Source organism: Anolis carolinensis, chromosome 3, assembly GCF_035594765.1.
Source record: "Anolis carolinensis isolate JA03-04 chromosome 3, rAnoCar3.1.pri, whole genome shotgun sequence".
NCBI lineage: Eukaryota > Metazoa > Chordata > Lepidosauria > Squamata > Dactyloidae > Anolis > Anolis carolinensis.
In genome coordinates, this window is record NC_085843.1 from 137,978,497 (window position 1) to 137,994,962 (window position 16,466).

Sequence of the window (16,466 nt, forward strand, 5' to 3'; positions counted from 1 at the left end):
CTCAAAAACCAAAATGTGTGGAACATAAAAGTTAATTTACTTGGTTTGAAGCATTCACATCAATAGTAACAGTGCAATATTTGAGCTGCCATTCTGTCAGTGAGATACTCATGCATTCATTGCACTGCACATGCAAGGTGAATTATTCAATATAGCCCAATCAATGTATTCTGTTAACAGTCGGGGGGGGGGGGGGTTGTATATACAGCAAGATTGTACATTGTGGTTACACACCATTGACTGCAGTTATACACTGTGGATTGCACTTTCACATTGTGCATTGTACAACAGCACTCTGTCATTGAAATGTTTTATGCAATGTTGCAACTCTACATGTGCTGGTGCAATGTATCTCATAAACACCTTATTGGATTTTACCTTTACCTATTTTGACTCAAATGTAAGCTGAGTTGCCTCCAAAACAGTGTACATTCAAGCAAATGTGCACAGGATGACATCCTAACAACATATGATTGTTATATAATTCCTTCCTTCATTTGTACACATAAGCAAATGAAATCTAGAAATTTTATGTCACAACAAATGAGTTGGTATTTAACATGACATCAAGCTCCTTCATCACACGTGAAAAAATAAGCGTCCTAGGATGCTTCTGCCCCAGTTAACTCATAGAACTCCACACTGCACATCAAACAACATAGGCTGACTTCCAGTGGGCCTCTGTGGGTGAACTGAAGCAGCAGCATGGTAGGATGTTGTGTCACCAACACAGTAGCCTCCCTGTGTTCCATCAGGAACAATGGGGCTACCGCAATATTAAGCTGACAGCTACATTTCCCCACGTGTGATGGGGAAGCATCAGCTGCCAATCAGGGCACCGGGATTACCCCGATTTGCCACAGAGGCTGGCGAATAGTAGTGCTGGACCTCATCCATGTGATGAAGCCCCTAGTGGAAGTGACTTAGAGCCTCATGGTGGGAGTTGTGGAGGGAGTTGTGGTGGCCCCATTCCAGCACGGTAGTTACTGCACTGGAGTGGGGACTATCCCCAGGAAAACCCACTTCTTTTGGGCATTTGTGGGGACTTAAACCTACTTCAGAGCAGGTTTCTTTAACCTGCTCCAAAGTGGATTTAAGCCCTGTGTGGAAGCGCTCTATTCACAATACACAATTTTAGCACTATAGTTCCACTTTAAGTGGTTTGGGCTGTATCCTGTTTAATTCATGGTAAATTACTCTAGTGTTGCACCAATGCAGCCCAGAGGTGTCTCCAGAGCCCCTTTAATAGCCGGACGGCTTTCCAGGCCAAGAGTACATTGGAGCCTCTGCTGCCACTATTGCATCAGCAGCCAGAAACAACTCCCTGGCAGGGGCTCACTGGCACCATCAGATTTCCTGGTCGCAGGCCTAGAGGCCCGGATGTGACCTCAACAGAAATGATGAGATCAGCAAGTCTCTGCCAGGAATCTACTTGTGGTCATCAATGCAGCTGGACAGTGTCTGGACAATGGATCAAATCAGATTCAGACCAATCCAGCAGTCCATACCTCCAAAACTCCAGTAACACTCCAGAGCTTTTTGGACATTTCAGAGTAAATCCTGTTTCCCCTTGAGCTGCATTAACAGCTGAATGCAGCACTTCTGCTGTAAATCCAGCCATGTATCATGTGGATTTCCCACAGCGGCTGAAAAGTGATTCTCATTATTTGGCCCACATAGACAGGATCTTGGTTCCTTCCACTGACATCCTGGCAAAGAGCTCTAATGGCTCACCAAACTACAAATTTTGGAATTCTGTAGAAAATAGACGTGGCAGTTAAAGTGGAATTTATTTATTTATTTGCTACATTTATATGCCACCCTTCTCACCCCGAAGGGGACTCATAGTGTTATAATTCTGCAACATGAAAAATACTCTGATAGAGTTTCTCTGAAAAGTGGCTCATCTTTTTGGAACTATTGAGAATCTCTAAGCATTCTCATCTCACCTCATATTTCATGATTTAGATTAAAGCTTTCCAAAGTGTGTGTTGCAACACATCAATGTGTTCACTACAGCACATAGGTGTGTCGCACAAATGTAACAAGAAACCTCTGAGTCTGTGAAACAAGCAATAAATCACATATTTAAAAAATATAAATGAAAGATTTTCATAAGATATGTTGTGTCTGCATACATTTCAAAATTAAAATTTATGTATGTGTCTACATTTTTGAAGGGTTGGTTTAACCCCTGGTTTGCTAGTAAAACAGAATTACTGTGTTGCAAAATGATGCATGTCTAAAAAGTGTGTCACCAACATGAAATGTTTGGAACACACTGCTTTAGACCATTGTTGCAAGGTCAAGCTAAAATTTGACATTTGATTTGGTCCTGGAAGACCCTTGTATCTATAAGGACTCACACCATCACAATCTACCGACAATGTGGGAATACAAAAGAGAACTTGGATTTTGGTTTTAGGCGCAAGAATACTGACTCACACTACAAATATTAATATTGTTTATTCAATACAGAACATTGAAGTGAAATGGAGTGTACCCTGTCTGTTCAAATACCTCTGACATTTTCTTATCCCCATGCATTAGGACAGTGCCAATAATACATGCACATTTTCTTCTTTTCAATTTCCTTTCAGGTTTTTTAAATATCAGCAGGTGAGAAGAGATCTGTTAAAAATAAAAAGTATTATGTTATTTTACAAATTATGAGTATGCCTTTTGTCAGCAGATGGCATGGAGTTAAATGCACTTGTCTATTATTTGCAAAAAAATAATAGGATACCATTTAGGTGACTTGAAAGTTCATACATGCACACAGATTTAAACAGATTTGTTGAGTGTTTTTCATTATAATTCGTTCTGCTGAATAGAATCCTGAAAAGTCTTTTCTTGGGTCTAATAAATATTTTTCATATTGACAATGTTGGATATGTGATATACTCTGCTGTATAGATGTGCTTAATATTCCTATCTATTTATGTTTCACTGTTGGGAGTATTGTGAATAGCTTGTATTGATTTTGTGTACATCAGCATTCTACGCTTTCTCAACATATTATTTAGAAGTTGGGGGTGATTTTTAGTCAGTTTTAGAATCTTTTCTTTCAGATTCCATGCTAAGAAACATATGAAGAACCAGTAAATTAAAGTCAGATAATGAAGAATTTCATTTAAAAACTAACATTAAAATATACTTTTAGTTGGTAATACTATAGTGGTTTTTAATCTGATCCTAGAAAAATGGTAGTGTTGATCTCTGGATTTATTGCTTTACATATCAACACTAGCCAACCACTGTAAAGACCTGTATCACCACACCCAGCCCTTTGAAAAATTAGGCAAGAAAAGTGATCTTCATATTTCCAGGTCCTATTACATTCTCTCCTATTCCCTCAACTGTGAAAATTTGCTGTATACCTAATTTTTATTGTCACTAGCAGATTTACATCATAAAAGCTCATGCGTCAATACATCACAGAACCATAGTTCATACATTGCAAGACCATCCAGTCAAACCCCTGTAATGCTGAATACATGTTGCACCCCTAGGCTGCAGAGACACCTCAAGACCACACTGCAGCCCCAGACTATAAGTAAAGCAAGTTGTTTATTGAAGAATATATGTAAGCAATAGCAAATCAAAGTTCAAAATCAATGAAACAAGGTAATAGTCCACAGGATACAAGATACTTGAGAATCTTGAAGCAAGGGTCCATGAAAATCAAACACAAGAATAAACTTCAAGTAAGGTATCAAAATTAGTCCAAGGAACAGGATCAAAACTGAAACAAAGAACAGAATCTTTAACTGGGACAAGATATCCAAACTGCAAAGCTTTCAAGAACAATGACTTCATAACCCAAAATCCCCAGGAGCGACAACAAGAACTGGAGCAAAACTAAAGATACAAGGATACAGGAACTTGGCATGGAAGTCCAAAGGTAACATGAAACAAGATTCAATGAAGCATGAAACAAGAATCCATGAAACAGGAACAGCTCTCTCGATGAGCAAAGTTACCACCTCTGAAAATCTTTCTCAGAAGCAGTTCCTCTTACAGCTAGAATCAAGGCCTTTCAGTGGGAAGTTTGCTCAAAACCCTTTCTCATTAGCAACCATCTGCTCCTTCTCAAAACCTCCCTTTCTTGTCTCTGTTGACATAAAGCTTTCTTTCTGTCAACCTCATTACTCTTATCATGACTGAAATGCCCACCAAAGGAAAACTCAACCTTGACTCTCCCAAGGAATGCAATTCAAGCTGCCTGCTTGAAACCATTGTATGCCTGCTCCCATAATCCTCAGGAACAGCAACCTCATCTGGCAGCATGGGAATCCTAGGCCCCAACCCAGATTCATCTGACATGTCAGGTGCAGGTACAATCCCAGGCTGAATAGGCTTGTTGTACCCCTAAGCTGCGTAGGCACCTCAAAACCACACTGGAGCCCCAGAATATAAGCAAGCAAGCTGTTTATTGAAGATTATATGCAAGCAATAGCACATTAAAGTTCAGAGTCAATAAAATGGGTTTAAATCCACAAGAACAAAGTACTTGATAAACTTGAAGCAAGAGTCTATAAAAATCACTCAAATAACATAGTCCAAACTGGATATCAAAGTAAGTCCCACAAAAGATATCACTAATAGTCGAAACAAGAATTTCAAAGATTAATCCAAGGCATGAATCAAACTGGAAACACAGGAAAGTACACTGGAATGCAGGAACAAGACTCCAAATTTAGTCCAAAGTACAGAGTCCAAGCTGGAACACACAACAAGGGCCTTGGCTGGAACACAAGGCAAAGGTCTTGGCTGGAACAGAAATCCAAACTGCAAAATCAACTGGAAACACAAGACAAGCAAGGCTAGATCTTGAAACAAGATGCAAGGCTGCAAAAATACACACGAAGCAAAGATCTTCCTTCTTAAATTTGCAACGTTACCACCTCTGGCCGTGTCAGAGAAAGCAAAGCTTCTTATGGGAAATTCAAAGTCCCATAACGTAAAGGTTGCTCATTATTTTGTTTCAAAAGCAGATGCCTACTCCTCCTAATACACTCCTTTTCTTTTTTCAACTGAGTTATCGCTCTCCTCCTGTCAAGCTCATTATCCCTCTCCATTTTATCAGTTTCTATATCCAAACTGGAATGTCCATCTGACACCTGGAGATCTGACCTTGACTGCTTTGAGGAATGCGTTTCAAACTTCCTGCTTGCAACCATTCTGTCTCTGGTCCCAGAATCCACTGGGACAAACTCTGGCTGCATCTCAGGCCCAAACCCAGAGTCCTCAGGCAAAGCAGGTGGGGGAACAAACTCTGGCTGCACCTCTGACAAGGCAGGTGCAGGAACAATCACAGGCTGAATGGGGCCAACCTCAGGCTCACCTGACAGCTCAAATGGAGGTTAGGCTACAAGGTCCAACCCAAGGCTCACCTGACAGCTCAGGTGCAGGCAGGGCTACAACAATACACAATGAAAGCATTCCTGATAGATGGTCATCCAGCCTCTGTTACAAACCTTTTAAGAAGGAGACTCTACTACTATTGGAAATAACTTCAACCAGCCCTTAGGCACATATCCTTTTGGAAATAAATGGCAATCATAACCTTATTGAAAAGGAAAAATGATGTCATATCTGTTTGGCAAATGTGAATCTCCATTAACATGTGGAGACCACTTTTGAAAACCACTAGTCAAGAAGAGCATGACCTTGTTAGAAGTCAACTATTTAAACAAGTTATGTTCATAAGCATTTATGTAATGGCACATAGATAACTCAGCTGTTATCGTGTATTTGAACTATGTCAAGGTCAAAGAAATGCCACTACAAAGATATATTTGGTTAGCAGAGGATGGTTGCTTCATTGAAGTTGAAATTGCAGTTGCCCAAAACACATATACTCCCTTGAAACCTCTTAGTTTAAAATATGCATTCAGAGATTTTTTAAAAACAGTCTTCTTTGAAAAATAACCTATCTTGTTTACTCAAAAATACCTTGTATTAATTCACCATACAGGCACATTAAATTTCAGTTATAAATAGGATGTAGTTTTCTGTGTTGAGTACACAGGATATCATTCTTAAGCAATAGTCCATAATCTTTAAGTATAGTTGTATTCACTGAAGTCCAAAAGCATACATGCATCCAGGACACACTGGATCTGGGACACACTGGATGTAGTTTTCTATGTTGAGTACACAGGATATCATTCTTAAGCAATAGTCCATAATCTTTAAGTATAGTTGTATTCACTGAAGTCCAAAAGCATACATGCATCCACCTCCACTGAGGTCTAAAGCAAACTGTTAACACTGAAGTCCAAACAGCAACTGAATACAAAATGGAGTCCTGAATCTGAACATGTTCAGTACAATCACATGTCTACAACCTCTCCCACACCAAAGAGGTCAGTCAAACTGGCAAATTAACATATATACACAATACAGGTTAGTAAATATATACATCAACAAATAAATAGTGAAAGGCTAGGTATTTCCAACAACTACACTCCAAGGCAATTTGTTGAATAGCACCTCTTACGATCAGGAAGTTCTTCCTAATATCCAAGTGGAATCTTTTCCTGTAGTTTGAATCCATTGCTCTATATCCTGGTCTCTAAACATAGCTATCATGTCCTCTGTCTTTCCTCCAAACTAAAGATACCCAGATCCCTACACCACTTCTCATTGAGCTTGGTTTCCAGACTTTTTCCATTTTGGTCACCCTTTTCTGGACACATTCCACTTTCTCAATATCCTTCTTGAATCGTGGTGTACAGAACACACTGGATCTGGGACACATTTTCACTGGGCTAAACTACCTGATGTAGATAAGTCCTGACAGGGCTAATTTTTTTTGTTTTGTTTCATCAAGTAGTTCTCATCTGGTCAAGATCACTCTATGAGCCATTTGAGTGGTGATGGAAATACATCATAAAATGTGATAGAACTGGTCTATTAATGCCAAGCACACAAATACTTTAACTAAACCAGCCTTTGCGCCAGTTTAGTTAAGATTCAAGGGGTCTGTGGAACAGCCATTAGTATTAACAAAAACTAGAGGACAAATTCCACTAAAAGAAAAAAATGACATGCAGTCTTTAATTTACTTTCCCCTCTCTCATTCATCATATCTGACTTCTTCTGCCATAGCATCCTATGCCCATAATCCTGTTTATAGCTGTGTCTTTGGAATGCTTGAATGCTTGCTTCACCCTTTCTAGCCCATAACCACTTTATGGATATATTAAAAATGTTCAAATAAAAATAAAATATGGAGCTTCCTCAGGTCAAACATACTAAGATGGCTCATGCATTTTTCCATTAAATATAAGTAAACTGTATAATAAAAATAATTCCATACTATCCCATCCATCAGTGTGGACAGCATTTCCAAAATCCAATATGATATTACATAACCTTGCATGTATTTGGCTACATAACAGGGCAAAAAGCAACCCTTTTACTGAATTGTGCTTAGCTGGATACCACAACAGTGCAACATGCATTGTGTGCAAAGTGAGTTAGTGCTCAATACACATCAGCATTGTTCACCAGTGGGTAGTTCACACTGATTTTCATTGTGTAGCAGTGCATGTCAGGCAAGTTGCCAGCTAGGCTCTATAGTAATATAACAGCCATCCCTACTGGATATGGCCATTATGCCACAGCACAGTTCTAATTACTAATAATATTGCAATAAAAGGTAAAGGTTTCCCCTGACGTTAAGTCCAGTCATGTCTGACTCTGGGGGTTGGTGCTCATCTCCATTTCTAAGCCGAAGAACCGGCGTTGTCCGTAGACACCTCCAAGGTCACGTGGCCGGCATGACTGCATGCAGCGCTGTTACCTTCCCGCCGGAGCAGTACCTATTGATCTGCACACATTGGCATGTTTTCGAACTACTAGGTTGGAGCTAACAGCGGGCACTCACTCCGCTCCCGGGATTTGAACCTGGGACCTTTCGGTCTGCAAGTTCAGCAGCTCAGCGCTTTAATGCACTTCACCACCGAGGCTCCTAATATTGCAATATCGTCATATAATATAATATATTGTATGTAAATATACTTGTAAACCACCCTGAATCCCCTTCGGGGTAAGAAGGGCAGGATATAAATGTCACTGATAAATAAATAAATAAATAAATAATTCCTACAGATGTGAGACCACATCAAGGGCTTGGGACTCCAACAGGATTCCAGCATTCACTTTTTTTGGACTCAGCAGTCAGAATCTGGAACTTTTCGTTCAAGCTTTGGTCTCAATCCACGGAAGACTGAGATGTTATCTGATAGAGATAAAGAAAGACAGCCAGAATGAATGAAAGTTAAGAAGGAAAGAAGAAAGTTGTCTATAGATGAATTTTGTGAAAGGAAATATCAGAAGCCCCTTTGCGTGCAAAACACCCCCTCCATGCAGTTTTGAGAACCCTGTGAAGCTATCAATAGCTCTAAGATCACGTAGCCCCTTGCTGAGAACTGAGGTCTCCACATTTAGTAAGGAACTAAGGCTTTGGTTAACCTTGGCTCTGGCAGACCTCATTAAAATAGCAGGCTGTCAATTTCAAGTTTTAAAATATCAGGCCTGTCAGTTTTATTTCCAGTAAGAACAATCTGCAATTTTATTTGGGGCGTAGTAGTTTGTGTGTAGTTGAGTGACCTGGAGCAGGAAAGGGAGGAAACATTGGCCAATGCTGCCATCTAGGGGATAAGATGGTTCTCATGAAGAGGGAGGATATGACAACTCTTAAAAATGCAACACATTTGAAGTAGCGCCATAAAATAGAAATGAGTGTGTTTGCTTTACAAGAAAGATGTAAAAATCAATTAAATGTGTGTTGACTGTGCATCTCTCATTGGGTTTATATGATGGATAGAATGGATACCTGCAGGGTGTGCATTCTGCAGCAAATCCTAATCTCTCTCTCTCTCTCTCTCTCTCTCTCTCTCTATATATATATATATATATATATATATATATATATATATATATACACACACACACACACACAAATTCTAGACTATAGAAGAGCATTTGGGAACATGTTCTGATGATATATTGATTTCATGCATTTGTGGGCTTGCTTTATTTTTAACCTTGACCACTTTCATACGGTACGGGTAGAGCATTTTGAATCTACTTTCACTACCATAGTTCCATGCTGAGATTTGCAATTTAGGGAGAGATATAATATTGAGCCAGAGAGCTCTAATGTTTCTGATAAAACTATATACTTCAAAATCCCATTGGATCTGTCCATAGCAGTCAAAGTGGAATCATAGTGCTATAGGACCTTTAGAGTGGGTGACGATTATAAAACAACTTCTCTATTTATTGGCTCCTTTTGACTTGTTTGTTGTTCAAGTCATTTCAGATTTATGGCAACCTATATACATGGATGCATTCCCCACCTTTCTCCTTGCAGAGGACTCCAAATAGCATCTTCAGGAAAACCTGTCATGAGATTTTCTTGGCAAGGTTTATTCTGAGGGGTTTAGCTATTGCCATCTTCATCTAGGGATGAGAGAAAATGACTTGTCCAAGGACACTCAATGACTGAGAATTGATTCAAAGTCTGGTCTCCTAGGGTCCTAGACCTATAAATCCAAAACATCGTGCTGGCAAAGGCACGTGGTTTGAGCAAACTCAACAAAATATCCCCAAGAATCTTGAAACCATCAGGAAAGTTTTGTTTATTTCTATTGATCCAATTCAGATATCCTTGTTGAACCTGAAGCCAGAAATGTAAAGGTAAAGGTAAAGGTTTCCCCTTACGTATAATAAAACACACTATGATTAGTATTTTAAATCAGATCCATATCAGCCACAAGGAAAGAGGCCCAAAGAGGATAACGGCCTCTTCAAAGTTACCTTAATCACAGTTAGATAAATCACTAATCTAGAGAATGGAGGACATTCTTCATAGAAAAATGATGAGGCTTAATATGGAAAGTAGTGTTAAAGATGAGTCACAACCACTGTTGTTGTAGCTGTTCTTCCCAGTTCTTCAAATTGGAACTGAAATTATTAAGACTAGTGTGTTACTAGTAATGATTTTATGCCGTTTGTGTATTCTTACTGGTTATAGACTTCATGTTTATATTTAATTTTACTTATTTTATAGTAACATTGGTTAGTGGGTAGAGAATAAATATTGTGTTGGATCTACATTTAGTATTGCTTACAAGAGAATAACCTAACCACATTCCACAGAATGCATCAGTCAAATGCAATTGATTTCAGTGGGTTTCTTTGTATCTGAATTCAACTCACTGTCAATAAATGAATAAATGAAACCAGATTTTATCACTTTGGCCCTATTAACCCAGATCCAGGAGACATAAGCTGACTTTCCCTTCCTTTTTTTCTCCGATAAACCACAGTAGTTTATAGGGATGCAAATGAAGAAAATCATTAAGCCATCACAAGACCCTTCAGATGTTGTGAGACAGCAATTTGCAGCATCCCTAACGAGCATAGTTAGCAGGGAAGAATGCTAGGAGTTGAAGTTCAACAGCATCTGAAGAGCCACATGAGTCCCACCTTTGCTTTGCTCCCTTCAGTGATTTCTTGCTAGTTTACATTCCTGTCAAACACTAAAAAGGTCATAAGTTCCTTTCTCAAAAGCTTTTCAGCAGGGAAGAAATGTGAGCAGCAATTTCTTGAGTTCCTCAAAAACTGCTGACACCCATATTCCATATGATAAGTGGTCTTCAGATGGTGATTCAAATGCTGTTCCTGTAAAAAGTAAGAAAACAGAGATGGGGAAAGTGCAGCAGGGTATGCTAACAGCCAACCTCTCATGCTTCACTCTGCATGAGCGCGGTCAATATATGCAGAGACGAGGAGAGGAATTTCAATGGTTTCCCATCCCTCCAAGGCTATGTGCTGGAACTGTACTATGTTACCTACATAGGATGGAAGAGCAAGGTGCTATAAGGGTGCTGAGATGACTTTAGGAATTTTGTGTTTGTGGAATTGGGAGGGTACTGCTAATTGTCACTTACTAGTCCCTTTGTCACAATATTGTACTAGGGCCTCATCATATGAGGGGCAGCTGGTGCAAATCCGTCACCTTATGTGATGCTACCTCGCAGCGACGTTTTCCCCATCACACAGGGAAAGCGACGCCAGGCAGACTATGAGTGTACTGGCTCCATTGGAGCCAGCACAACACAGGAAACCTCCCGTGTTGAGAGAGAAGTGTCAAACAATGCTTTCACTCCATTGGAGAAGGGAGTGAAATGTTGAAAGGGAGAATGAGAAGACAGCACTTTCCGATGACAAAGAACATGTCCAGGTCAGGAAAATATGCTGATGCTGCACATCACAATTACATGTAGACAAAATAAGTTGATGCGGTTACACACAGCACCCATCTCCTAAAGGCATTTGACCCAGCTATATCAACACACTCCATCATGCTTTGTTAAAACTGAATGGACCCCAATGAGTTGGTAGCCCTGTTCAGTGATCATTCTTTTCTACCCATAGAAGAATACAGATGTAATTTTTTCAGAAGCACATAAAACTTCAGATGTCTCCAATATTTTCAGATTTTTCTGTCATCCACAAAATGATTTCCCACAATATATGAGCCCCTTCAGAACTAGGATGGAACAAAAGCCTAGTTTCCTCAGAGCTGAAGATAAAAGCAACAGATAAAGAAAATACTGTAACAACTAAAAGGCCGCCTTAAAACTAAATGAAACTAAAGGTGTGTTTTATTCTTTTTCTTTGACTTTAAAGAATAAAAGTTTAGTGATCCCATTCAGAGCCATTTCTCAAGACCAGCTTCCGAACTCTTTGTTTGAAGTGAGCTACATCATATATGGTAGTTAGATATATAAATGAAACTTTAACTATGCAAAAGGAAGTATGAATTTAAAGAAAGTCATAGCATCATAAACTCAGGATGTTCTTACTCAGGATGAGAACATAAAGTTTTATGTATTTATTTCCTAGATAGATAGATAGATAGATAGATAGATAGATAGATAGATAGATAGATAGATAGATAGTAGGCATAGGTAAAGGTAAAGGTTTTCCACTGACATTAAGTCTAGTCATGTCCAACTCTGAAGGGTGGTGCTGATCTCCATTTCTAAGCCGAAGAGCCGGCGTTGTCTGTAGATGTCTCCAAGGTCATGTGGCTGGCATGACTGCATGGAGCTGTGTTACCTTCCCACCAGAGCGGTACTTATTGATCTACTCACATTTGCATGTTTTCGAACTGCTAGGTTGGCAGAAGCTGGGCTAACAGCGGGAGCTCACCCCACTCCCCGGATTCAAACTGGCAACTCTTTGGTCAACAAGTTCAGCAGTTCAGCGGTTTAATCTGCTGTGCCACTGGGGGTTCCTATAGTAAGCATATGGACAGCATTGTTGTATACATGCTTACTCAACTCAGATGAAGGTCCGATTGAATTTAGTAGCACTTATCCCAAAGTGTAACCAAGTGGTTTGCATCTTATTTCTGCCCAAGGCAGGCCTGAGAGAATACTAAATATTTTCTAGTCCTCACCTACTTGCTTTTTAGTTGATTGGTTCATTGATTGATTTTATATCTTGATTTTATATCTTGCCTTTTTCCTAGGATGTGATCCAGGATATTCCCACATCTAGACACTCTCAAATTGCTGCTGCTTTCAATATAATCTCTGTTCTCAAATTGGATATTTTGTCCTATTGCTGCTCTACTTTATTTTTAAATTGGGAGGAGAAAGCAGTTCTTCTCCTTTTTATCCACCCCCCTTAGCTAACTGAGGAACTTTCTGCCAGCAAATCTAGTTTAAGCAGAAGTTGGCAACAGCCTGTCATGAGGGCCTGCACTCATTTCCTGCAGCATCTTAAAGGTCTGTGTATGCCCACATAGACACAAATGTATGTATTTACTTTTCTTTGGTTTCAGAATGGGCTTATTCTGGACCAGAAGGATCTGTGGGGGAGCAAAACACTATATTTGTTTCTGCTGGGGGCTCATTGTCTTGGGCCTTACACAGTAAACTTTGCCAACCTCTTCTACAAAATAAAGTATTATTATTAGTTGCTTTCAAGGTTGCAACCATGCACTGTTTTGATTCCAAGTTCCTCGTGTCACAATGTAACAGTTAAGGAAGCAAACAAGCCTTTGATTTTGGGATACTACAGACAATAAAGATACCAGACTGACATAAGGCACTCTTGTGCTCTCGGTGGCCATATAGTTTAGCTCTCTGCCACCATCAAACTTAGTGGGAGCTACATTCTGATGAAATGTCACATGTCTGTGGGCTGAACTGTGTATAGTGGCTTGCCACTGATGGGAGATTTACATTAGATGGGCCTCTGATTCTCTTCGGTATCTTAACATGCCAACATTTTCAGTTGACGGCGAGATTCTGCCTTAGATCAAAAATTATATTCCTCATGTTTTAATCAAACATTATCTGTTTTCTTAGGTCATTGACATTAAAGAAAAACTGAAGCTTTCAAAAAAGTTCTGGTCATCATTACCATACACCATCTGCAAGGAGGAAAGAGTGACAGCTGGCCTGTCAATGGAGGAGGACTGCTGGAATGGTCATACCAAAGCAAAGTAAGGGTTGGAAAAATAACAATTAATATTTGCATGTGAAACTTCCTTGAAATGTTGAAACAGTCAGCAGCTTTCACTTTGTGATGCCATGCTTTGAAACACAAGGTTGCATGTACACGAGGGATGGTGCTTGCCCAAGGACAGCTCAAAGACACTGGCCTGAAAGAACTGGGAAGAATACAAAAAATTGCTACTGTAGATTCCAAAGAAGTACAATTGCAAACAAAAAAAGGTGCTTAGTTATTCCGGAGTGACTTTTGACTGGTACTGTTAAACAGTTGACAATATGAAGAAAGAAATCTGAGCCAAGCTTTACAGTCTCTGTGCAATATTTTGTATTCAAAATTTTAATTTTATTGTACACAAGTGACAAGCAAAAACAAAAATTACAATTAGCAGAACAGATATATTACAACATCCTAGCGAACCCTTTCCCTCCTTCCTCTCATCCGTGAAGTCATATTCCATCACTACTCCCTGTGAATTTTATACCTAATAAAACCTACCATTATAACTACTTTAGTAGATTCCCCTTGCAGCTACTTTAAAATCTACATTTGTCTTTCTTTCCAGATAGTCAAGTGCCAGGTTTAGAGAGAAAAGTTATTAGACTATATTCAAATGGCCAAGCTATCTAATGATATTTGGGGAGGAAATAATGAAGAATCTCTGTGTAATTTTTAAAGAGCGTTGGTACACCAAGAGTTTGAAATGTAATATCAGGAAAATGCAATAAGATATAGAATGGCATCACAATGAACCAAAACAAAACTAACCAAAGAAATAACCACCACCATGTTAATATATTATTAAGGAAACATTTTCAGAGCTTGAGCAATAAAACATCTATAAAAGAGTGTGCCAGTTCAAGGTGTGTCAGTTCAAAGGCCACTGAAAACAGATGGGTTTTTAAAGACTTTTAAAATATTGCAACACGGAGGGGCACCAAGACGTTCCTTAAGAGGGGCTTCCATAAAGTAGAAATCAATACAGAGAAGATCCTCCCCTACTGCCAATGAATCAAAAGGTGCTGCAATCAGTGCTACTCAATGTGGTATCCCATAGATAAGTGTTGATCCACAAACCATTCTTCCTGATCCCTGGAGAGTTTCCAAAGCAGAAGGGAAATAACAGTTGTAGCCAATGGAAATAAATATGGTGCTGGTTCTTGGAAAAAAATGTTGGTCCCCTGCATCAGGTAGTTCAGTGGTTCCCACCCTTTGGTCCCCCAGGTGTTTTGGACTTCAACTACCAGAAATCAAAGCCATGTTTACAAGTTGGATGTTGTATGTCTTTTGGGCTGTGTGGCCATGTTCCAGAAGTATTCTCTTCTGACGTTTTGCCCACATCTATGGCAGGCATCCTCAGAGGTTGTGAGGTATGGATAAAGTAAGTAAGGAACGGAAAGAATATATATATCTGTGGAGAGTCCAGGGTGTGGCAAGAGTCCTTTGTCACTGGGAAGCCAGCATTAATGTTTCAGTTAATCACCCTAATTAGCATTGGAAAGGTTTTGTCTCTTGCCTGGGGGCATCCTTTGTTCAGTCATTAGCTGTCCTCTGCCCTCAGAGTGTTGGTTCCCATCTACTGTTTTGATTTTAGAATGTTTTAATACTGGTAGCCAGATTTTGTTCATTTTCATGGTTTCTTCCTTTCTGTTGAAGTTGTCCACATGCTTGTGGATTTCAATGGCTTCTCTGTGTAGTCTGACATGATAGTTGTTGGAATGGTCCAGCATTTCTGTGTCCTCAAATAATATACTGTGTCCAGGCTGGTTCATCAAGTGCTCTGCTATGGCTGATTTTTCTGGCTGAATTAGTCTGCAGTGCCTTTCATGTTCTTTGACTCTTGTTTGGGCAATGCGTTTGGTGGTCCCTATGTAGATTTGTCCACAGCTGCATGGTATCTGGTAGACTTCTGCAGAGGAGAGAGGATCCCTCTTGTCTTTCGCTGACCGTAGCATTTGTTGGATTTTCTTTGTGGGTCTGTAGATAGTTTGTAGGTTGTGCTTCTTCATCAGTTTGCCTATGCGGTCAGTGGTTCCCTTGATGTATGGTAAGAACACCTTTCCTCTGGGTGGATCTTTGTCTTGACTCTCATGGCTTGTTCTTGGCCTTGCAGCTCTTCTGATGTCTGTGGTGGAGTATCCATTGGCCTGTAGAGTCCAGTTTAGGTGGTTTAGTTCACCTTGGAGGAGGTGAGGTTCACAGATTCTTTGTGCACGGTCTGTCAGGGCTTTGACTTCTGGAACATGGCCACACAGCCCGAAAGACATACAACAACCCTGTGATCCTAGCCATGAAAGCCTTCGACAACACATGTTACAAGTTGTTAGGAATTATGGAGAACCAAAGGATGGGAACCACTGAGATAGTCGAAGAAGCCCTAATTTAGGCTTTTAAAGGTTAGAACTAACCCATATGTTTGTGCCCAGAGGTTTTCCAGTAAAAACTTGGTGCTTTTCCCAAACTACAAGTCTAAAGAATTCCTTGTTAGCAGGCACTACCATTTTGAAGTGATATAAAACTGTTCTATATTTGTAGTAGATCGCCCTCTGGTTTCTTCTTTGATGATGTGGCATCCTTCAAGCTGTGGCTATAGGCCCATTTCTAAGTCTGGTCGGGGAAAAGAAAGCAGCTGACAGCTTTCTAAAGAAGTCAGTATGTCAAGATCACGTGCCGTAATTATAATCCCTCCATTCCCAGTTACAGCCACTGCTAATTAAGCAGAGGCCAAGCAGAGTTAATTCTAGGCCACCAATTAGCAAATCACACACAGAAGGATTGCTCTTTTGAGCCCTTCTTTTTTTGAAAAGCAGCCAGTACTGCCTTATTATCCTTTGTCATTTGATCAGGTCATCTCTGAACAAGGTGTTGGAAGAAGCAGGTGTCAGAGAAATTGTTTCATACAGATGGGACACTAATGA

The 16,466-nt window shown here is 39.8% G+C and overlaps 1 protein-coding gene across 2 annotated transcripts in view; it reads left to right on the forward strand.

Moving 5' to 3' along the window:
- Positions 1-16,466, forward strand: part of gpc6 (glypican 6) — a 954,464-nt gene that overhangs the window by 921,278 nt on the left and 16,720 nt on the right. For both annotated transcript variants that reach the window (XM_008106861.3, XM_003218685.4), the window contains one exon: positions 13,404-13,540. In XM_008106861.3, the coding sequence (XP_008105068.2) occupies positions 13,404-13,540 (137 nt within the window). The remainder of the gene's footprint in view (positions 1-13,403; positions 13,541-16,466) is intronic.